The sequence below is a fragment of the Dendrobates tinctorius genome, unplaced genomic scaffold (genome assembly GCF_039654945.1).
Source record: "Dendrobates tinctorius isolate UK_male_01 unplaced genomic scaffold, ASM3965494v1 ptg000396l, whole genome shotgun sequence".
NCBI classification, from domain to species: domain Eukaryota; kingdom Metazoa; phylum Chordata; class Amphibia; order Anura; family Dendrobatidae; genus Dendrobates; species Dendrobates tinctorius.
In genome coordinates this window covers 1617243-1641381 of record NW_027362062.1, presented here as the reverse complement: position 1 = coordinate 1641381, position 24139 = coordinate 1617243, and the positions used below count along the sequence as shown (strand labels likewise).

The 24139-nt window shown below is 43.5% G+C and overlaps 1 protein-coding gene across 1 annotated transcript; it reads right to left on the bottom strand.

Annotated features, from left to right (window-relative positions):
* Positions 1-598: 598 nt before the first annotated feature.
* On the bottom strand, positions 599-21358 carry GPX7 (glutathione peroxidase 7). The gene is made up of 3 exons (XM_073563742.1): positions 21133-21358; positions 4286-4547; positions 599-1184 (listed from the first exon to the last, which is right to left on the bottom strand). The coding sequence occupies exons 1-3, from the start codon at positions 21256-21258 to the stop codon at positions 1021-1023; spliced, it is 552 nt and encodes a 183-aa protein (XP_073419843.1). The 5' UTR covers positions 21259-21358; the 3' UTR covers positions 599-1020.
* Positions 21359-24139: the final 2781 nt, after the last annotated feature.

Below are 24139 nucleotides of genomic sequence, written 5' to 3'. Positions count from 1 at the left end.
CATGCCCATATACCCAAGCTCACTGGGCTTCTAAATCCACTTTGGCGCACATTCTCTCAGGGGCATACGTCATGTGATGAAGCTAGATTTGCATTTGTGCTGTGGGTTTCGCTTTAAGAGCTGAAATTATCTGCCAGAAACTCTGTCCTGGAGAGGTCATGTGAAGTTCGTAGGCGTTGGCATAGTAACTGGGTCTGCCTGCGCATATCAATGAGCTTAACTGCCATTTCAATCGCCTCAGGGCATGTTTTGTCTGTGGCAACATTTCCCCATTGAAAAGCATTGAGTCAATGCATTCCAATGATGGGAAAAAAAATAATTTCTAACGCAAATTGTGCAAAAACTACAAATCCAATTGACACGAAAAATACTTAGCACACCACTCGTGGACGCTGGCTTCGAAACAACACCTCAACGGAGTCTGTGCGTGTAGCGGTTCGGGCCGCATTAATTGCAGAAATCAACTGAATAATAAGAATAAGTTAGCAGCATTCGGATTACAAGATAGTGCTTTCTTCAAACCAATATAAAAAAGACAAATGACAAGTAACCAACTAAAATAATATCTGAGCACTCTACCAAAACAAAGCAAGGGAGATGTGTTAATGTATTTTATTGGAAAAGGTTCTTATGGGCATTTCTTTTGCATTGATCATAAAAAAAATTCTAATAGAAAAAATTAGAAGGTAGAAAATTAATTATTTTAGAAATATCCAGCAAAGTGTTGTTTACACCCTTATCTTCCTTGATAGATTCCTCATTCCTCATCCTGGGAAATCTAAAGTCGTGCTCTGTGCTTCTGGACGTCTTATTATGAGGGATGGTGACATCTGATAGGAATTACTCATGTCATGTGTATTGTAGATTTCGATGTCATCAGCACCAGCCTTATTCATTTATTCCAACAGTGAAAATGTCCTTTACGCAGATGTTCTTATAGGTCGCTATTACCTTACTATGTTCAATAAAAACCCTGACCCGTTCCCTGAGCTGCCATGTTCTGGTCATTGATATTTCTCATCATAACTCTTCTTTTTTCTTCAAGATCAGTTTCCTCACCAGCTCCATAACATGAGGCTTCACCTCTTCTACTGAGACTGTGGGACCCCAGGCATTCACAACTTTTCCATCAGTTCCTACAAGAAATTTCCAGAAGTTCCAATCCGGCTCTTGACCAAAGGATTCTAACAAGTAGGAGAAAAGTTGCAAAGATGAACATAAAAATCAAAAAATGAGGATATCATGCAAAAAAAAAAAGACTAGATACAATACATTGTAATTTTTTTTAATAGGCAGCAATTTTGTCAATGGGACGAAGACACGTTTATAGCCACAGCCAAAGAAATATCAATTAAAAAATAGAAATAAAATTGTCTTATTCCAGAGAAATCCACATTTTTCTTAATATGTAACTGGGGCATTACCGGATGTGAGACATGTAATGACTGACAGTCTGCTCTCCTGATCTACACATCTCACACTGGTAACGCCCCCTTTCATTTATAATAACCTCTGCAGCCAGATTCTCAGAGAGATCTATGTTCATCCCATAGATTTTAACAGTAAGTTTACATAGTAAGAAAAACATGGATTTCTCTGGATTAAGACATCGGATCGCAGATATCAAGGTGTCTTTGTTTTCAGCTTCCTATGATCTACATGGCCATATAGACAACTAAGGGGGGTTGATCCTACTGACAGCTTCCCTTTAAATAAAAAATGGCTGACATCAAATTTGCCATATTGGACTTTGTAGGGATGGAGTCCCAGATACTTACCCTCTGCTCATCTTAAAAGAAAAATGTCATAAAAAAAAAATAAATCTGTTTTACCCCCTTAAGGATTGGGCAAATTTCAATTTTTTGTGCTTTTGTTATTTTTTTTGTTTGTTATAGCTTCTTTAATTTTTTTTTGTCGATATAACTATGTTTGTTTTTTAACAGGATGAGTTGTAACTGATACCATTAATTTTACCATAAATTATAAAGAAAAACGGAAAAGATTTCAAGTGCTGTGAAATAGTAAAAAAAAAAAAAAAACAACACTGATTAGAGACTCGTGTTTTGGGTTTTGTTTTTATGGAGTTCATTTTGCGGTAAAAATGACCAGACAACATGATTTTTCAGGTCAATACAATTATAGTGATACCAAATAATTTTAATCATAATCACAGATGCAGATTCTTTACTGTAAGAGCACTGAGGCTATGGATTCTCTACTGCGTGAGACTATGGATTCTCTACTGTAAGAGCAGTGAGACTATGGATTCTCTAACATATGAGCAGTGAGACTATGGATTCTCTACTGTAAGAGCAGTGAGACTATGGATTCTCTACCATATGAGCAGTCAGACTATGGATTCTCTACTGTTACAGCAGAGAGACTGGATTCTCTACTGTAAGAGCAGTGAGACTATGGAACGCTCTGCCAAATAATGTTGTAATGGTTGATTCACAACTAAAATTCAAGAGGGGTCTGGATGTATTTCTTGATAAATATAATATTACCGGTTATGGGCACTAGATTCTGTGATGGGAGTTGATGCTGGGAACTAGTTTGATTGCTGTATGGAGTCAGGAGGTAATATTTCCCTTAAAGGGAACCTGTCACCTCTTTTGACTGCTATAAGATGCGGCCGCTGCCTTTCAGGGCTTAGCTACAGCATTCTGTAATACTGTAGATAAGCCGCGGTCTGACCTGCAAGATAAGAAAAATAAGTATTATTATACTCACCCGGGGGGCGGTCCGGTCCGATGGGTGTCGCAAGTCCGGGTCCAGCGCCTCCCATCTTCTTGTGATGCCGTCCTCCTGCTTGCTTCGTCACACTCCGGAATCGTGCTTCAGCACAGGCGTACTTCTCTGCCCTGTTGAGGGCAGAGTAAAGTACTGCAGTGCGCAGGCGCTGGGCCTTTCTGACCTTTCCCGGCGCCTGCGCACTGCAGTACTTTGTGCTGCCCTCAAAAGGGCAGATAAGTACGCCTGCACAGGAGCGTGATGTCGGGGAACAAAGAAGAAGCAGGAGGGCGGCATCGCAAGAAGATGGGAGGCGCCGGGCCCGGACCTGCGACAGCCATTGGACCGGACCGCCCCCGGGTGAGTATAATAAAACTTATTTTTCTTCTCTTGCGAGTCGGACTTGGGGCTTATCTACAACATTATAGAATGCTGTAGATAAGCCCTGAAAGGCAGTGGCTGTATCTTATAGCGGCCAAAAGAGGTGACAGGTGCACTTTAATATGGACCTATAGGTTTGTGCCCCATGGGGCTTTTTGCCTTCCTCTGGATCAACATGTTAGACTATAGGTTGAACTCGATGGACTTAAGTCTATGGCCAACCTTAAAACTATGAAACAGCAAAAAAAAAAAACTGAAGAAATTTGAGAAAAAAAAATTGGTTTTGTGCCTCCATTTACTAAGACCCAAGGTGTCTATTTTTTTTTTTTCACTGGAGCCGTGTAAGAGATTTTTTCTGCATCTAACTATTACCATTATGGAGTACATACAACATTTTGATCACTTTGTTTTGCATTTTTTCGAGGGGACTGAAAAACACCTATTCTGGCATTTCAATGTTTTCCTGTTTCAGTGTTCATCGCATGGAAGAAATATTTGTATATTTTATTTGTTTGGACAAATATCCACTCAGCATTACCAAATATGTATTTTTTTGTTTTACGTGTCGCTATTTATGTTTGGAGAAAAACTTTTTAAGAAAATACTTTTTTTTAACAGGTTTTCATTTGTAATTTGTTTCCTTAGGGGAGTTGAAGCGTCGATCGTTTTGATTCCTTATGCAATACTCTGCAGTATTATAGGACTGCAGAATATTGTGAAGCAGACGATGTCCTATGAAGCACCGCCATCCGGCGGAGCTTCATAGGACATTTTTCTTTACAAGGCATGAAGGTCTTCAGAAGGCTCCGGGCTGCCAGATGCAACCGATCAGCGCCCCATCAGTGTGCCGTGCAGGGTGCCGTTGGCCATCAAGTGTGACGACTGCCATTCTGAAGACTTTTAAATGTCATCATATTTCACAGTAGCATTTAGCTGATGTGATCGGACCTTGCTCCAAGTGCATCAGTTACTTGTCGGGTGCCGGCAGTGTAACACAGCCGGAACCTGCAGTGTATTTCACAGTAAAACATGGCTATTTGTAATGTCTGACTCGTCACGACAATAGGGATCTATGGGAGTGATGGACCTATCCTAGTACATTTCTGACTCGGGGTGTAATCTTGACACCATCAGTAGATACAACCTTATAGTCATGCCACCCTTTCCTCACCTGCCAGATATTTATAGGCAGCGTTGGCTCCGACACCAGTCACCGCAATCTTGCTGAACATGGGGAAGGTAACGCTGTAATTCTTTTTGACAAAAGAGTCAATTTCACGTTCGCTGTTTGGCTCCTGATGCCCAAACTGGTTACAGGGGAAGCCCAAAACGTTGAAGTGGTAAGGTCCCAGGTCCCGCTGGAGCTTCTGTAACGCCTTGTAGTGGCCATCGGTGAAGCCACATTGACTGGCCACATTCACAACCAACGCCACCTGGAAAGAGAGAGCAAGGAAATAGTGCAGCGATCAGATAATATTATCCCAGAATATAATTCTGTATGGCAGGAAGGTAGAGGGCTTGTCAGCTAATACACCGCATGTAGCAGTATACAGCTGATAATGTTACCGCGGGGGGGCTATGATCTTAGACCCCCTGCCGATCATCAGAATGAAAGGGCTGCTATGCTTCAGTGCACAATGCACCCTTTGGCGTCACTCAGGCATTTCCGTGATCGCACTGATGTTAATGGGAGCACAGGCAGCTTCGCTCTGAGATACAGAAATCTTGATTTGAAGCCAAAGGGGCAGAAAGATCGCTGCAGCATGGCTGCCCATACAAAATAAAACGTTCTGCAACTTTCCATCATACTTTTTTCTTTAATTCCTTAACATTTCAAAGACACCTGCTTACTTGTATTCAGTCTAGAGCAGAAGTGGGCGATTCCCGTGAAGTCACATAAGAGACTATGACTGTTGTGGAGGGCTGAACAAATGGGCTGAAATTAATTCTGCTCAATATTAATATTAATTGTATCAGGTAATATTGAGCAGACTTAAGTATCCCTATATACAGTATGATCCCACACACGGCCCCACTATATACAGTATGAGCACCTACAGTTGTGGCCAAAAGTATTGACACCCCTGCAATTCTGTCAGATAATACTCAGTTTCTTCCTGAAAATGATTGCAAACACAAATTCTTTGGTATTATCTTCATTTAATTTGTCTTAAATGAAAAAACACAAAAGAGAATGAAGCAAAGAGCAAAACATTGATCATTTCACACAAAACTCCAAAAATGGGCCAGACAAAAGTATTGTATTGGCACCCTCAGCCTAATACTTGGTTGCACAACCTTTAGCCAAAATAACTGCGACCAACCGCTTCCGGTAACCATCAATGAGTTTCTTACAATGCTCTGCTGGAATTTTAGACCATTCTTCTTTGGCAAACTGCTCCAAGTCCCTGATATTAGAAGGGTGCCTTCTCCAAACAGCCATTTTCAGATCTCTCCACAGGTGTTCTATGGGATTCAGGTCTGGACTCATTGCTGGCCACCTTAGAAGTCTCCAGTGCTTTCTCTCAAACCATTTTCTAGTGCTTTTTAAAGTGTGTTTGGGTCATTGTCCTGCTGGAAGACCCATGACCTCTGAGGGAGACCCAGCTTTCTCACACTGGGCCCTACATTATGCTGCAAAATTTGTTGGTAGTCTTCAGACTTCATAATGCCATGCACACAGTCAAGCAGTCCAGTGCCAGAGGCAGCAAAGCAACCCCAAAACATCGGGGAACCTCCGCCATGTTTGACTGTAGGGACCGTGTTCTTTTCTTTGAATGCCTCTTTTTTCTCCTGTAAACTCTATGTTGATGCCTTTGCCCAAAAAGCTCTACTTTTGTCTCATCTGACCAGAGAACATTCTTCCAAAACGTTTTAGGCTTTTTCAGGTAAGTTTTGGCAAACTCCAGCCTGGCTTTTTTATGTCTCGTGGTAAGAAGTGGGGTCTTCCTGGGTCTCCTACCATACAGTCCCTTTTCATTCAGACGCCGACGGATAGTACAGGTTGACACTGTTGTACCCTCGGACTGCCCTTCCTGACATCAGACGTACTATCCCGTCCATGGGACCCGGGCCCCTATGCCCATGGACGGGATAGTACGTCTAGCGCGATCAGCGGCGCCCACGTGGTGGGCGCCGCTGATCGCGGCCGGGCGTCAGCTGATTATCACAGCTGACACCCGGCACTATGTGTCAGCGGCGGTCACAGACCGCCCCCGACACGTTAACCCCTTGCACACCGCAATCAAACATGATCGCGGTGTACCGGGAGTTAAAGGGAAGCATCGGCAGGGAGGGGGCTCCCTCCGTGCTTCCCTGAGCCCCCCACGGCAGCGCAATGTGCAGCGCTGCTGCGGGGCACTCCTTTCCTCCAGGCCCCCGGATCCAAGATGGCGACGGGGGCCTTCGGGGACCTGGAGGAAGCTGGCTCCCTCAGTGCCTGCAAAGCGCAGGCATGAGGAAGCCTTGTGCACTGCCTGTGACAGATTGCTGATCTGTCACAGTGATCTGTGATGTGACAGATCAGCGATCTGTCACAGGACAGTGATGTCCCACCTGGGACTATGTAATAAAGTAAAAAAAATAAAAAAAAAGTGTAAAAATAATTTTTTAAAAATCGCCAAATAAATTAGTGAAAAAAAAAAATATATTCCCCAATAAATTCATTTTTTGAAAATAAAAAAAACCCAAAACAATAAAAGTACACATATTAGGTATCGCCGCGTCCGTAACGACCCGCCCTATAAAACTGTCCCATTAGTTAACCCCGCTAGCGAACCCCTTAAAAAATAAAAATAAAAAACAAAGCAAAAAATAATGATTTCTTATCATACCGCCAAACAAAAAGTGCAATAACGCGCGATCAAAAAGACGCATATAAATATCCATGGTACCGCTGAAAACGTCATCTTGTCCCGCAAAAAACGAGCCACCATACAGCATCATCAGCGAAAAAATAAAAAAGTTATAGCTCGCAGAATAAAGCGATGCAAAAATAATTATTTTTTATATAAAATAGTTTTCATTGCATAAAACCGACAAAACATAAAAAAACGACCTAAATGAGGTATCGCTGTAACCGTACTGACCCAAAGAATAAAACCACTTTATCAATTTTACCGCACGCGGAACTGTGTAAACGCACTCCCCCAAAAGAAATTCATGAAACGCTGGTTTTTGTTCATTCTGCGTCCCAAAAATCGGAATAAAAAGCGATCAAAAAATGTCACATGCCCGAAAATGGTACCAATAAAAACGTCAACTCGTCCCGCAAAAAATAAGACCTCACATGACTTGGTGGGTCAAAATACGGAAAAATTATAGCTCTCAATATGTGGTGATGCAAAAACTATTTTTACAATAAAAAGCGTCTTTTAGTGTGCGACAGCTGCCAAAAATAAAAACCGCCATAAATAGTAAATCAACCCCCCCGTTATCACCCCCTTAGTTAGGGAAAAATAATAAAATTAAAAAAATGTATTTATTTTCATTTTTCCATTAGGGCTAGGGTTAGGGCTAGGGTTAGGGTTAGGGTTAGGGCTAGGGTTAGGGCTAGGGTTAGGGCTAGGGTTAGGGCTTGGGTTAGGGCTTGGGCTAGGGCTGAGATTAGGGTTAGGGGTGTGTTGGGGTTCAGGTTGGAGTTAGAATTGGGGGTTTCCACTGTTTGGGCACATCAGGGGCTCTCCAAATGCAACATTGCATCTGATCTCAATTCCAGCCCATTCTGAGTTGAAAAAGTCATATGGTGCTCCTTCCCTTCCAAGCTCTGCCATGCGCCCAAACAGTGTTTTACCCCCACATGTAGGGTATCAGCCTACTCAGGACAAATTGCAAAACAATTTTTGGGGTCCAATTTCTCCTGTTACCCTTAGGAAAATAAAAAATTGGGGGCAAAAATATCATTTTTGTGTAAAAAAATTTTTTATTTTCACGTCCGAGCGTTATAAACTTCTGTGAAGCACTTGGGGGTTCAAAGTGCTCACCACACATCTAGATAAGTTCCGTGGGGGGGTCTAGTGTCCAAAATGGGGTCACCTGTTGGGAGTTTCAATAGTTTAGGTACATTAGGGGCTCTCCAAAGGCAACATGACACCCGCAGACCATTCCATCAATGTCTGCATTCCAAAACGTCACTACTTCCCTTCCTAGCCCTGACGTGTGTCCATACAGTAGTTTTCTCCCACATATGGGGTGTCAGCTTACTCAGGACAAATTGGACAACAACTTTTGGGGTTCAATTTCTCCTGTTACCCTTGGGAAAATAAAAAAATTGGGGAATAATTGATCATGTTTGTGGAAAAAATACGATTTTTTTATTTTCATGCCCTGGCATTATAAACTTCTGTGAAGCCCTTGGGGGTTCAAAGTGCTCACCTCACATCTAGATAAGTTCCTTAGGGGGTCTAGTTTTCAAAATGGGGTCATTTGTGGGGGGTTTCCACTGTTTAGGTACATTAGGGGCTCTCCAAAGGCAACATGACACCCGCAGACCATTCCATCAATGTCTGCATTCCAAAACGTCACTACTTCCCTTCCTAGCCCTGACGTGTGTCCATACAGTAGTTTTCTCCCACATATGGGGTGTCAGCTTACTCAGGACAAATTGGACATCAACTTTTGGGGTTCAATTTCTCCTGTTACCCTTGGAAAAATAAAAAAATTGGGGAATAATTGATCATGTTTGTGGAAAAAATTCGATTTTTTTATTTTCATGCCCTGGCATTATAAACTTCTGTGAAGCCCTTGGGGGTTCAAAGTGCTCACCTCACATCTAGATAAGTTCCTTAGGGGGTCTAGTTTTCAAAATGGGGCCATTTGTGGGGAGTTTCCACTGTTTAGGTACATTAGGGGCTCTCCAAAGGCAACATGACACCCTCAGACCATTCCATCAATGTCTGCATTCCAAAACGTCACTACTTCCCTTCCGATCCCCGACGTGTTCCCATACAGTAGTTTTCTCCCACATATGGGGTATCAGCATACTCAGGACAAATTGGACAACAACTATTGGGGTCCAATTTCTCCTGTTACCCTTGGGAAAATAAAAAAAATGGTGACTAAAAGATCATGTTTGTGGAAAAAATACGAATTTTTTATTTTCACACCCGGGCGTTATAAACTTCTGTGAAGCACTGGGGGGTTCAAAGTGCTCACCACACATCTAGATAAGTTCCTTGGGGGGTCTAGTTTCCAAAATGGTGTCATTTGTGGGGGGTTTCCACTGTTTAGGTACATCAGGGGTTTTCCAATCGCGACATGGTGTCCGATCTCAATTCCAGCCAAAAACGTCAAATGGCGCTGCTTCCCTTCCGAGCTCTGCCATGCGCCCAAATAGTGGTTTACCCCCACATGTGGGGTATCAGCGCACTCAGGAAAAATTGCACAATAACTTTTAGGGTCCTGTTACCCTTGGAAAAATAAGAATTGAGGGTGAAAAGATCATTTTTGTGGAAAAAATATGATTTTTTAATTGTACGGCTTTATGTTATAAACTTCTGTGAAGCCCTTGGGGGTTCAAAGTTCTCACCACACATCTAGATAAGTTCCTTAGGGGGTCTAGTTTCCAAAATGGTGTCATTTGTGGGGGGTTTCCACTGTTTTGGTACATCAGGGGTTTTCCAATCGCGACATGATGTCCGATCTCAATTCCAGCCAAAAACGTCAAATGGCGCTGCTTCCCTTCCGAGCTCTGCCATGCGCCCAAATAGTGGTTTACCCCCACATGTGGGGTATCAGCATACTCAGGACAAATTGCACAATAACTTTTAGGGTCCTGTTACCCTTGGGAAAATAAAAATTGGGGTGAAAAGATCATTTTTGTGGAAAAAATATGATTTTTTAATTGTACCGCTGTACGTTATAAACTTCTGTAAAGCCCTTGTGGGTTCAAAGTTCTCACCACATATCTAGATAAGTTCCTTGGGGGGTCTAGTTTCCAAAATGGGGTCACTTGTAGGGGGTTTCCACTGTTTAGGTACATCAGGGACTCTCCAAACGTGACATGGCATCCGATCTGAATTCCAGCCAATTTTGCATTGAAAAAGTCAAACGGCGCTCCTTCCATTCTGAGCTCTGCCATGCGCCGAAACAGTCGTTCCCCCCACAAATCAGGTATCACCGTACTCAGGACAAATTGCACAATAACTTTTGCAGTCCAATTTCTCCTGTTACCCTTGGTAAAATAAAAAAAATTGAATCTGAAGTATTTTTTTTGTGAAAAAAAGTTAGATGTTCATTTTTTTTTAAATATTCAAAAAAATTCCTGTGACGCACCTAAAGGGTTAATAAACTTCTTGAATGTGGTTTTAAGCACCTTAAGGGGTGCAGTTTTTAGAATGGTGTCACTTTTGGGTATTTTCTATAATATAGACCCCTCAAAGTGGCTTCAAATGTGATGTGGTCCTAAAAATAAAATGGTGTTGTAAAAATGAGAAATCGCTGGTCAACTTTTAACCCTTATAACTTCCTAACAAAAAAAAATTTTGGTTCCAAAATTGTGCTGATGTAAAGTAAACATGTGGGAAATGTTAGTTATCAAGTTTTTTGTGTGCCGTATCTCTGTGATTTAAGGGCATAAAAATTCAAAGTTGGAAAATTGCGAAATTTTCAAAACTTTTGCCAAATTTCCGTTTTTTTCACAAATAAACGCAAGTTATTTGAATGAAATGTTACCACTAACATGAAGTACAGTATGTCACGAGAAAACAGTGTCAGAATCACCGGGATCCATAGAAGCGTTCCAGAGTTATGACCTCATAAAGGTACAGTGGTCAGAATTGTAAAAATTGGCCCGGTCATGAACGTGCAAACCACCCTTGGGGGTGAAGGGGTTAAAGTGTGTTTGGGTCATTGTCCTGCTGGAAGACCCATGACCTCTGAGGGAGACCCAGCTTTCTCACACTGGGCCCTACATTATGCTGCAAAATTTGTTGGTAGTCTTCAGACTTCATAATGCCATGCACACAGTCAAGCAGTCCAGTGCCAGAGGCAGCAAAGCAACCCCAAAACATCGGGGAACCTCCGCCATGTTTGACTGTAGGGACCGTGTTCTTTTCTTTGAATGCCTCTTTTTTCTCCTGTAAACTCTATGTTGATGCCTTTGCCCAAAAAGCTCTACTTTTGTCTCATCTGACCAGAGAACATTCTTCCAAAACGTTTTAGGCTTTTTCAGGTAAGTTTTGGCAAACTCCAGCCTGGCTTTTTTATGTCTCGTGGTAAGAAGTGGGGTCTTCCTGGGTCTCCTACCATACAGTCCCTTTTCATTCAGACGCCGACGGATAGTACAGGTTGACACTGTTGTACCCTCGGACTGCAGGGCAGCTTGAACTTGTTTGGATGTTAGTCGAGGTTCTTTATCCAACATCCTCACAATCTTGCGGTGAAATCTCTTGTCAATTTTTCTTTTCCGTCCACATCTAGGGAGGTTAGCCACAGTGCCATGGGCATTAAACTTCTTGATGACACTGCGCACGGTAGACATAGGAACATTCAGGTCTTTGGAGATGGACTTGTAGCCTTGAGATTGCTCATGCTTCCCCACAATTTGGTTTCTCAAGTCCTCAGACAGTTCTTTGGTCTTCTTTCTTTTCTCCATGCTCAATGTGGTACACACAAGGACACAGGACAGAGGTTGAGTCAACTTTAATCCATGTCAACTGGCTGCAAGTGTGATTTAGTTATTGCCAACACCTGTTAGGTGCCACAGGTAAGTTACAGGTGCTGTTAATTACACAAATTAGAGAAGCATCACATGATTTTTCGAACAGTGCCAATACTTTTCTCCACCCTCTTTTTTATGTTTGGTGTGGAATTATATCCAATTTGGCTTTAGGACAATTCTTTTTGTGTTTTTTCATTTAAGACAAATTAAATGAAGATAATAATACCAAAGAATTTGTGTTTGCAATCATTTTCAAGAAGAAACTGATTATTATCTGACAGAATTGCAGGGGTGTCAATACTTTTGGCCACAACTGTATATAGCTCCTCTATTTACAGTATTATCCCCCACATAGCCCCCTATATACAGTATAAGCCCCCACACAGCCCTCTAGATACAGTATGAGCCCCCATATAGCTCCCCTATTTACAGTATTATTCCCCACATAGCCCCCTAAATATAGTATAAGCCCCCACATAACCCCCACTATACAGTATAAGCCCCACATAGTCCTCCTATATACAGTACTAGCTGAAGAGCCCGGCGCTGCCCGGGCATAGTAACTAACTGTGGTTAGTTATAGCAAATTATAATTATTCTCCATCCCATAGTCCCATGCCCATATACCCATATACCCATCATACATATCCACGATCCCATAGGCCCGTGCCCATATACCCATCATACATATCCTCCATCCCATAGTCGAGTGCCCATATACCCATCACACATCCTCCATCTCATAGTCCCATGCCCATATACCCATCACACATCCTCCATCCCATAGTCCCATGCCCATATACCCATCATACATATTCGTCATCCCATAGTCGAGTGCCCATATACCCATCACACATCCTCCATCTCATAGTCCCATGCCCATATACCCATCACACATCCTCCATCCCATAGTCCCGTGCCCATATACCCATCATACATATTCGTCATCCCATAGTCGAGTGCCCATATACCCATCACACATCCTTCATCTCATACTCCCGTGCCCATATACCCATCATACATATCCGCCATCCCATAGTCCCGTGCCCATATACCCATCATACATATCCTCCATCCCATAGTCGAGTGTCCATATACCCATCATACATATCCTCCATCCCATAGTCCCGTGCCCATATACCCGTCATACATATCCTCCATCCCATAGTCACATGCCCATATACCCATCATACATATCCTCCATCCCATAGTCCCATGCCCATATACATATCCGCCATCCCATAGTCCCGTGCCCATATACCCGTCATACATATCCTCCATCCCATAGTCCCGTGACCATATACCCATCATACATATCCTCCATCCCATAGTCCCGTGCCCATATACCCATCATACATATCCTCCATACCGTAGTCCAGTGCCCATATACCCATCACACATCCTCCATCCCATAGTCAACCATTATGACATCATAATGAGCGGCGGGGCTTGCAACCTATGATGAATCAGCTTCGCCATGGCAACCATTATGACTTCATAATGAGGGGCGGGGCTTGATACACACACACTGTTTCCTCATTATGTAGATAGGGGCATTATGACATCATAATGAGGGGCGGGGCTTGACGCGCACACACTTTTTCCCCAGTATGTAGACAGGGGCAAAATTGTTTGGTGAATTGGAATGCGCGGGGTTAAAATTTCACCTCACAACATAGCTTAGGACGCTCTCAGGGTCCAGACATGTGACTGTGCCAAATTTTGTGGCTGTAGCTGCGACGGTGCGGATGCCAATCCCGGACATACACACACACACACACACACACACACACATACATACATACACACACTTGAGCTTTATATATTAGATGAGCTACTACATAGCCCCCTATATACAGTATGAGCCCCACATAGCCCCCTATATACAGTATGAGCCCCACATAGCCCCCTATATACAGTATGAGCCCCACATAGCCCCCTATATACAGTATGAGCCCCACATAGCCCACTTAAATATCACTTAGATACAGTATAAGCTCTCACATAGCCTCCCTATATGAGCCCACATATAGGCCAATTAAATACAATATGAGCCCCCACATAGCCTCCTATATACAGTATGAGCCCCCACATAACCTCCATATATACAGTATGAGTCTCTACATAGCCCACTTATGTACAGTATAACCCCCTCATAGCCTCCTACATACAATATGAGCCCCACATAGCCCACTTATATACAGTATGAGCCCCCACATAGCCTCCATACAAACAATATGTGCCCCCATGTAACCATCCTACATACAGTATGAGCCCCCACATAACCTCCATACATACAGTATGATCTTCTACATAGCCCATTCATATACAGTATGAGCCCCCACATTTCTGCTAAAAATAAAGTATGAGCCCTCACATAGCCCTCCTATACTGTATAGGCCCCCACATAGCCCCCTATATACATTATGAGCCCCCGCATAGCCCACTTATATATAGCCTCCTATATACAGACAAACATTCACACATATAAAAAAAACTCAATTGGTCTCCTAAGTTACTCAGGCTGAAACATTGTAGCAAACTATTACATCATGATAGATACATCTGGAGGTAGCTCACAGAAGATTTCTAAAACTTGATGCCATTGATACAAATTCTCAGCTGTGACAAGTACTAGTCTTGAACACGACTTTTAAGTCTCTGGATATAAACAAGCTTGTTCCCTTATGCTGGCAGGAAACAGAGATATTGGAAATAGGAGAGAAATGAAGTGCAAAGTATATACTGTATCAACCTTTATTCAAAAAATGGTATGATCCAAAAGTACTTTATGCTGAACACTAAACATTTAAATCCCGTCTGTCACTGAGTTCCTCTACTTCAAGAGGGAAGTGACCAGAAAAGAGCAAGAACAATTAATCTTAAAATACAAGTTGCAATTATATACACATACTAAGAAATCAAACAATAGCACAAAAACATTTGCCTGCAATGTTAGGAACGCTAGTGGCTGAGGACACCATTACACACACATTTTACTGATCTTTATACATAGTAAATTACTATGAAGGATATGACTATATCTCATCCAACTATACAGTATAAAGCAAGGAGGAAAAAGCAGCTTGCCTAGAAAGACCTATATAGAATGCCTAAGGGGATGCGCTGAAAAAAAATCAAGTGCATGTGCTTTAAAAGAGGTAAATGGCTGCCCACGTGTTATATGTTGTATGTCAATATATCAAGTGCAGGGCATCTTGCTCCAAATTTCACCAGTCTACTATGATAACATTTTTAACAGCGATTCCGCAATAAGAGCTATACATGATGATCACATGCCACTTGCTGCACATTTAGACATAGGATAAAAGTCTATACATCACGACTTACAATATGCGTGATGTTTGAGCCGCGTTCCTCCACCCCGACGCGCGTTACGTCCACACTTCTTCACGCGCTCTTGAAGTAGAGGAATTCAGTGACAGACGGGATTTAACTGTATCAACTTTGCAGGACTTTTCATTATATGATCATAGAGGTGTCCTGACCCGACCTTACAGCCTCATAAATGCCTACGAGGCTGAAAAATTCAGTTTAGGCTAGTAGTCAGTCCGTGCAATACGTTCTGTACAAGGACTGTGAATTATGGTGCCTTCACAGGTGTGTTTTTTTTTAGCATCTTTCATGAATGTATCTCCATAGTCTATGGATCTGTTCACATGGCCATGCTTTTTTGTGGACCGTGTGCTTGAAAAAGAAAGATGGACTAATGTTGGATTTTGAACCTAATCACAGATTCTACTCGCTGATACAAGTCTATGGGTTTGTGAAAATTACATAAGCGGCACAGTGTTGCCATTCGAGGGCTGTCCATTTTTTAATGTTCAATGGGCAGGAAAAGATTGACTCATATCAGAAAAACAGAAAAGTGGATGCAAATTCGGTCCAGCAGACTGTTGAAATCGTTTTACTTTATTTTCATGTTCAAGTCCTTATAGAGGGCTACCGGGACCAAGACCCATTAATTATTAGGATTGGGGAGGATCTCATCAGTTTTTTTAGGATCCTATTACAAGTGCTTCTCCCTAAATTAGAATATCATCAAAAAGTTAATTTATTTCAGTTCTTCAATGCAAAATGTGAAACTCATATATTATATAGAGTCATTAGTGATGTATTTCAAGTGTTTATTTCTGTTAATGTTGATGATTATGGCTTACAGCCAATGAAAACCCAAAGGTCATTATCTCAGTAGATTAGAATAATTAACAAAAAAACACCTGCAAAGGCTTCCTAAGCATTTAAAAGGGTCCCTTAAGCCCCCGTTACACACTGCGATATCGCTAGCAATATCGCTGCAAAGTCACCGATTTTGTGACGTTGCAGCGATATTGCTAGCGATATCGCTGCATGTGATACTTACCTCCGACCGGCTCCCCTGCTGATTATCGCTGATCGCGCGAGAAGCTGCTTGACCATTTCTCGTCGTCTGCTTCCTGCGGCGTTTCCTGCTGTGACAACGAGCGACGCGTGGAGCCGGGCGGGAGGACACAGGATCGCCGCGTCTGACAGGTAAGTAGCGACCCCCGTCCCCAGCGATGTCGCTAGTGAGATCTGTCTGTGTGGCAGCTCACTAGCGACCACCTAGCAATGCACCAGCGATCCTGACTGCGTCATATCGCTAGTCGGGATCGCTGGTGCATCGCTAGGTGTAACGGTACCCTTAGTCTGTTTCAGTAGCTCCACAATCATGGGGAAGACTGCTGACTTGACAGATGTCCAGAAGGCAGTCACTGACACACTCCACAAGGAGGGGAAGCCACAAAAGGTCATTGCTAAGGAAGCTGGCTGTTCACAGAGTTGTATCCAAGCATATTAATGGAAAATTGAGTGGAAGGAAAAAGTGTGGTAGAAAAAGGTGCACAAGCAACCGGGATAACCGTAGCCTTGAAAGGATTGTTAAGAAAAGACCATTCAATTGTGGAGAGGCCACAATCCAAGCTGCTGGAGGTCTAGTGTGAAGTCTCCACAATCAGTGATGGTTTGGGGAGCCATGTCATTTGCTGGTGTAGGTCCATTGTGTTTTATCAAGACCAGTCAGCGCAGCCGTCTACCTGGCAATTTTAAAGCACTTCATTCTTCCCTCTGCCGACAAGCTATTTTGGAGATGGAAATGTCATTCTCCAGCAGGACTTGGCACCTGTCCACACTGCCAAAAGTACCAACACCTGGTTTACACACAACAGTATCACTGTGCTTGATTGGCAGCAAACTCACCTGACCTTAACCCCATAGAGAATCTATGGGGTATTGTCAAGAGGAAGATGAGAGACACCAGACCCAACAATGCAGACGAGCTGAAGGCTGCTATCAAAGCAACCTAGGCTTCCATAGCCCCTCAGCAGTGACACTGGCTGATCACCTCCATGCCACGCCGCATTGATGCAGTAATTGATTCAAAAGGAGCCCCGACCAAGTATTGAGCGCATTTACTGAACATACATTTCAGTAGGCCAACATTGCGGATTTTAAAATTATTTTTCAAGCTGATGTTATATAGTATTCTAATTTACTGAGATAATGACTTTTGGGTTTTCATTGGCTGTAAGCCATAATCATCAACATTAACAGAAATAAACATTTGAAATAGATCACTCTGTGTGTAATGACGCTATATAATATATGTTTCACTTTTTGTATTGAAGAACTGAAATAAATTAACTTTTTGATGATATTCTCATTTAGTGAGAAGCATTTTGGACACGACTTACCTGCGCTGCATCCAAAATGTTATATGACAGGATATATGATTTATAGAAATCCCATGCCCACTGTGCTTCTATTTCCACAACAGAATGCACTGGAGGCAACTGCATGATTGAACGCAGCGAAAAAAAAGCTGCATCCAAAGCCCTTCTATTTCCTGAACATGGTCACGTACCCTCATGGGGAGTCTGTTAAAAAAAAAAAAGATCAGACGAGGGCATGCTGCAATGAAGCGGGGCTAAAAATGTGCACATAAACTGCACCACTATCATGCATTGAGCCACGAGCTGTCCGTATGCTATCCGTTCTGGAGATTGATCGATCATACGCTTGTCTGAACACAACATAAATATGGAAAATATTTATAACTAAATGATATTTTGTATCACTTCTGTATGGCACAGGACCATGTATACAATACTCATGTTACAATGTTGCAGTGCCGGCTGCTAGCCCTTTTATTAGACTACATGCCACGTCTGCAGCCCCCTTGTAAGAAGCTAATAAGGGGAGGGAGGGAGGCTTCATTCCATTGTGAGTTAACCCCTGTGCATCCAAACAAGAGCAGACAAGCTTCCTCTGTGCCCGCCATGAAATGTCTGACTGTTCTAGGTTATCGGTCTTAAATGACAGGATTGTGTGATCGGTTACATGTAAAGAGAGTAAGTCACAGTATTCCAAAGTTCTATGTAATCTTCTATATGGACAGACGTTCTGCCCGGGTCCGTTCAATGCAATAGATGCTGCAGACAGAAAGTTCTACTAAGGTGTAGGAAAGATTTATGAAGGAAATAAGGTTCTGTGTGCAGATAAGATATGGAGGTCTTCTGCAGAATAAAGATGGTCTATGTATACAAGTCCAAAAGTACACGGACTCGCCGGGGGTCTCCTGACCCAAACTCAACAGAACCAAATATGCCTATGATGAAGTTGAGTTTGAGTCAAGAGACCCCTGACTCACCTGGATGCTGCGGACTGTACACAGAATTTGGCTTCATTGTTGGAAAGTTTTACCCAGCGGATATAATGCGCAGGAACGTTCTGTGCAGAATCTAGATGTTCTATGCACACAGACATAGTGCAAGGTTCTTCTACTATGTAATAAATGATGCGGGCGCACATTGTAGGCCTTTACATGGAAAGTTCTGGTTAAAGGAAAGTTCTAAGCAGATTGCGGCTTTATGCATACATATCTATTACACGGTCCTAGTTATAGGAAAGCTGTAGGCAGCAGGCGTCACATCCTGATTCTAGCTTGTTACAGGAATGTTCTACATAGCTGATAGAAGATTTCCTCATGGAGATATGATGCAAATTCCTATCTCTCGGAAAGTTCTAAGTTCTCGCTGATTTAGACATCTGCTTTTTATCCTTACATAACAAAAATCATTTTCATCAGGCTGATGAATCCGAAAAAAAAAAAATATTCTGTGCTTCTCCTTACTATAAAACAGTAAAAACGGACAACACACTGATGCCCTATCTATTCTGCTTCACGGCCTATTGATTTGAAGGTGTGAGTTTGATCCACAAATCGGATAAAAAAAAATGGATAAATCTCAGTACTTGTTGTTCTCTTTACTTTTTTTTTTCAATTTTTGGAGACACTGCATGCACAAAAAACCAGGCATATGAACAGTCCTGTTATGATTGAGTCACCATAGGAGGCAGACACAAAAATAGAAGCTACGTCCAGAAAACCAGAGAAGTTGGCAACTATCAGATTGCAGACCCCTGAACCTATCAACACAACTAGCAGTAGCCGTGGGGGGTTCCTACGATGCCCTAGACCCCTCGATCACAGCCGGAGCGCTAAATAGCCTAAAGACAGAAAAGGAAATCTAAACTGCCCCAGAGCAGACCCCAAAGTAAAAGGCAGCCCCCAACATATAATGACGGTGAAGCAAGATGAAAAACACTCACACAGATAGAAAGATAGGCTGAGCAAATGATGGGGCCCAAGCTAGCTAAACAGAACAGGAAAGGAAGGTTGCTGTCTGCAATCTGCCAAAACCCTATCAAAGACATAAGCCAACAAGCTGATATGAAAAAGACCCTGAAGCAGCTAGGCTTCAAAAACTAAATCAGCACTCAAGTATTTTCAGAAGACAGAGCTAAAGGAATTCAGCACACCCCAGCAGGGAATGGCAGAAATCCAGAAAAACAAAGCAAAACAAAGTCTAAGCACAAATGCAAAAGGCCGAGCAGAAAACTTAGCTTTAGAGGAGCAGGAATTCAGACTGGTCTCCAAGGATCCCACAGAGAAATCACCCGCAGGGCAGAAGGGCGTCGGCAGCCTTATATCCAGTCAGTAACTCCACTCAGCCAGTCATCATCATCAGACTCAGGTGTTTGATAATCAGGCTCACTACCTTTCTTTACCAGAAGAGGGAGTTCCTCGGGCCTCAGTAGTGAAGGGGAAAATGAACTCACAACACAGTCCCATACACTGTAAAGGTTATGTTTTCTATCTGTGAAAAATCCAAGGAGAACAAATACAAGGAAAAGGGACGACTGAATGAGGCCTAAGTAGTGGATGGTCTGTGCAGAGTTCAGCTGGCCATACACATTGAACTTCTGTCGGCCGAAGCCGCCGGTATCGATAGGTTTGGCAGATGGTCTAATGTGCACGGTAGCGCTGGCCAAATAATGGTAGGGGGAGATGTCAATCATGCATGGTTAATTTCAGACTGCAGATTGAATTGTTCTCCCTGAGATAAGTCATTGTTTTCCAAAAAAAAGTTCAATTCTGCAGTCAGATTCTGCATGCACGTAGATCTATTACCTGCTCATAGCGGTAGGAAAGATCTATGCACTGAACTGGAAGTTACCTAAGGTGCTAGCACATTTTACAGAAATGTTCTATGCAGCTATTAGATGTTCTGTGCAGGTAATATATCAGTTCTGTAGAGTACACGTAACTTTACGTACGGTTCTAGGACATCACAGAAATGTTCTATGCAGGTAATATATAAGTTCAGTAGGGTACACGTAGTTACATAAGGTTCTAGCACGTCACAGAAATGTTCTATGCAGCTATTAGATGTTCTGTGCAGGTAATATATCAGTTCTGTAGAGTACACGTAAAGTTACATAAGGTTCTAGGATGTCACAGAAATGTTCTATGCAGCTATTAGATGTTCTGTGCAGGTAATATATCAGTTCTGTAGCGTACACGTAACTTTACGTACGGTTCTAGGACATCACAGAAATGTTCTATGCAGGTAATATATCAGTTCAGTAGGGTACACGTAGTTACATAAGGTTCTAGCACGTCACAGAAATGTTCTATGCAGCTATTAGATGTTCTGTGCAGGTAATATATCAGTTCTGTAGAGTACACGGAAAGGTACATAAGGTTCTAGGACGTCATAGAAATGTTCTATGCAGGAAATATGTCAGTTCTGTAGGGTACACGTAAAGTTACATAAGGTTCTAGCACGTCATGTCAATGTTCTATGCCACTATTACATGTTCTATACAGGAATACGTCAGTTCTGTAGGGTACTTGTAAAGTTACATCCAGATTTTAGCTTGGCATAGGAAAGTATTCTGCATGTAGATGGATCTAAAGGAAGTTCTAATTCCAGGAAAGTTCGGAGCTGCAGATGTATCAGTTGGACGTCACTCACCGATCCCCTGTATTTCTCCAGAGACACCAGTTTGCCCCTGATGTTGATCACTTTGAAGGTGTAGAAGTCCTTATTCTTCTGCAGGGAGGGGGCCAGGAAGAGCAGTAGCAGTACATAGGAGTACATGGTACTCAGGGACAGTCAGCGCAATCACTGCTGCCAGCTACACAGGAACTGGGGAGGAACTCTTTGTGAGCTGGACAGCAACACTACTTCCCACATGGAAGACCTGGGGGGGGGGGGGGGTCTTGGAGGAGTGGTGATGTCAGCATTTGGGGGAATGCAGACATCACCACTCCTCCAAATATCAGGAATAGGAGCGTGCTAGTACTTAGGCTGCAGAAACTGCACAGTCCTAAGCTCAGGCTGGTGTGATGGCGCCCCCTGTCCTGCAGTACTACTCTTGCATGAATATGGGGAAATGCAGTTTACTTTAGGGAATTTATGTGGGAATCATGGTTTAAGAGTTGATTTTATTTTGTACAGTGTCAGCAACAATTCTTGGCAGTGGCGTAACTTGAATCTTGTGGGCCCAATGTAAAAGCTCCAACATTACGTGGCCCCCAATTATTGCAAGTCTTTAATAGTAATGATCTTTTCATAAAGGTCAAAGTAACCTTTTGGGCCCCCTAGGCTCCTCCAGGGCCTGAATGTGATGGCAACTCCTGCACCATAGTTGAGCCCTGTTCCTTGGCAGTGCAGTCCCTGGAATTACACTTCAGCGCCATTGAAGTGAATGACTGAATATTACCTTATGCCGAATTTACACGTGTTTCATGATACAAGTTTGGACTGCAACGTACGGATTAGGGGGTCTCCAGACCTGAACTCGATAGCATCATATATACCTATGGGCCAGTCGAGTTCAGGTCAGGAGAGCCGCGGGCGGTCCGTGCATTGTGGCATGTACTTGGACAGCGACACACAGAATTGGGCCATAGGCCGGGGTCACACTGGCGAGGAATACGGCCGAGTGAGAGGCGCTAAAAGCACGCATTACACACGGACCAATGATTCTCTATGGGGTCCCTCGCACCAGGCGTATATTTCTCATCCGTATTCTACGCTCCGTGCCACTCGCAGCATGCTGCGATTGTCAGCGTACTACGGCCGTAGTACGCCAATGCAAGTCTATGGGTGCGCAAAAAATACGGATTACACACGGAACACACGTGTGACCTGCAAGCAGTACGCAGGTCTTTTGGCTGGTGACAGGAAATGGGCCAATCCATCATCAGGAAGCGTAGACATGCAAATGAGCTAAAAAAGCACTCCAGACATCCAGGAAGTACGCCTCCACGGAGTACAGCAGCAGCATGGCGTCCACTTACATAAATGTGGAGATGCTCATTGTCCTGGTGCAGAAGCGTCCCGAAATCTGGGACCAACGCGATGCCAATTATGCAAACCGGGCAAGAAAGGAGGCGTCATGGAGGCGCATCTGTCGCCAGATGTACCATGACTTTGGTGACCGACCACGTGAGGAGCAGCATAAAATTCGTAAGTACAATGCAAAACATGAGTAACCTTAGCGCGCAACAAAAAAGGAATATAGAATCAGCACCCTCCTTCCTGTGCATGTCCTTTTTGCCTCATGAGGCCGTTAGATTTGGATGTGACACGTGGCTTCACACAGCCATAATTTGTGGTTAGGCCACAAGCTCCTCATCCTCCTAGACAAAACAATTATTAAGTGTAGCTAAAGAGACCCTGTGTATCTGCCCAATTAGATATGCCACCATGGGTAGAAAGCACCCCCCAGAAGGCCCCATGCCTAGACTACTGGTAGCAAATGTGACCTATCAAATATGTGAATTTTACAATATTTCCTGTCACATTGCAGTGGAAGATGTGATGAAACGCTGGTGAAGCATCCGGGACCAGTTCCGCCGGGAACGCCAGCAGCGGTCCAGGAGTGGGGATGCTGGATACGTCAAAAGGAAATACATCTATTATGACCGGTTCTCCTTCCTCGCCCCAATTCTGGATCTGAGACCGTAAGTAGATACCTCACACCACATTACACAAATACTTTACAGGGCAAAAAATATTGATGTATTTTTGCCTCTGTTCTATTTCATAACAGAACTCAATCCAACCTTACGGATCGAGGAACGGCCTCAGAGGCAGAGCCCATTATAGATCCTGTAGGGGATGAGGTGGCTGGCCCATCTTCTCCCCCTACAAGAAGGATGGCAGAAGATGAGGCATCACAGGACAACCCAATGGCTGCCCAACACACAACACCACCAGGACGGTCTGCTGCTGCCCCATCACCCATCCTGGAAGAGCCGGGCAACTTGAGCAGCAGCCCAACTGGCCATATCAGGGGATCCCCACAAGCTGCTGTTACATCCCGGCGAACACGAAGAAGGCGCTAGGTCACTGTTCAAGAGAGCAGGACCAATGTGGACACAGGGGTGCTAAATTATTTATCAAGAGTAACTACAGATGATGGGGAGGAGGCCTACTCACGTAGCCTCACCCTTTATCTCCGTGCCCTTACCCGTGAGGTCAGGCTCCGTATTAGGGGATGTTTTCAGATCATGCTTGATGCAAGCACCCCCCCCAATACCCCATATGAGCCTTTTGAATATCTGGAGAGGTGGCAGCTCTCCCCCAGAAATCTAATGCGCATGAGACCATCCACACAGATGCTCAAGCAGGGTCCGAACAACCTCTAATACGTGGGCCTACACCTCACCCCCTTCCTCCCACTACCCAACCTTCTATTCAGCAGCCACAAATGTCAGCCTCTAGCCAACCCCACCAATATGGCCACTTGTACCCACCCAGTGTTGGAGGCTGGTCCCAACCTGGTTGGGGATGATCTGGCTATCTTGGTGGGTATGAGCCACATGCCTACCACAGCCAACAAGATGCCCCTCCCCATCATCATTACTCTGGCCAGTATCCCCAACAGTCCCAGGAGGCAGGACAATTCCAGCATCATGGGCAACAGTATGGCCCCACACAGGGCGATGTTGGCCACAGTGTCCAGCAGCAC

Coding starts and splice junctions, on each gene's coding strand:
- GPX7 (XM_073563742.1), bottom strand. CDS start 21,258: ATGTACTCCTATGTACTGCTACTGCTCTTCCTGGCCCCCTCCCTGCAG. Junction 4,548..21,132: donor TGGAGAAATACAGGGGATCG/GTGAGTGACGTC, acceptor CTCTCTTTCCAG/GTGGCGTTGGTTGTGAATGT. Junction 1,185..4,285: donor TGCCTATAAATATCTGGCAG/GTGAGGAAAGGG, acceptor CCTACTTGTTAG/AATCCTTTGGTCAAGAGCCG.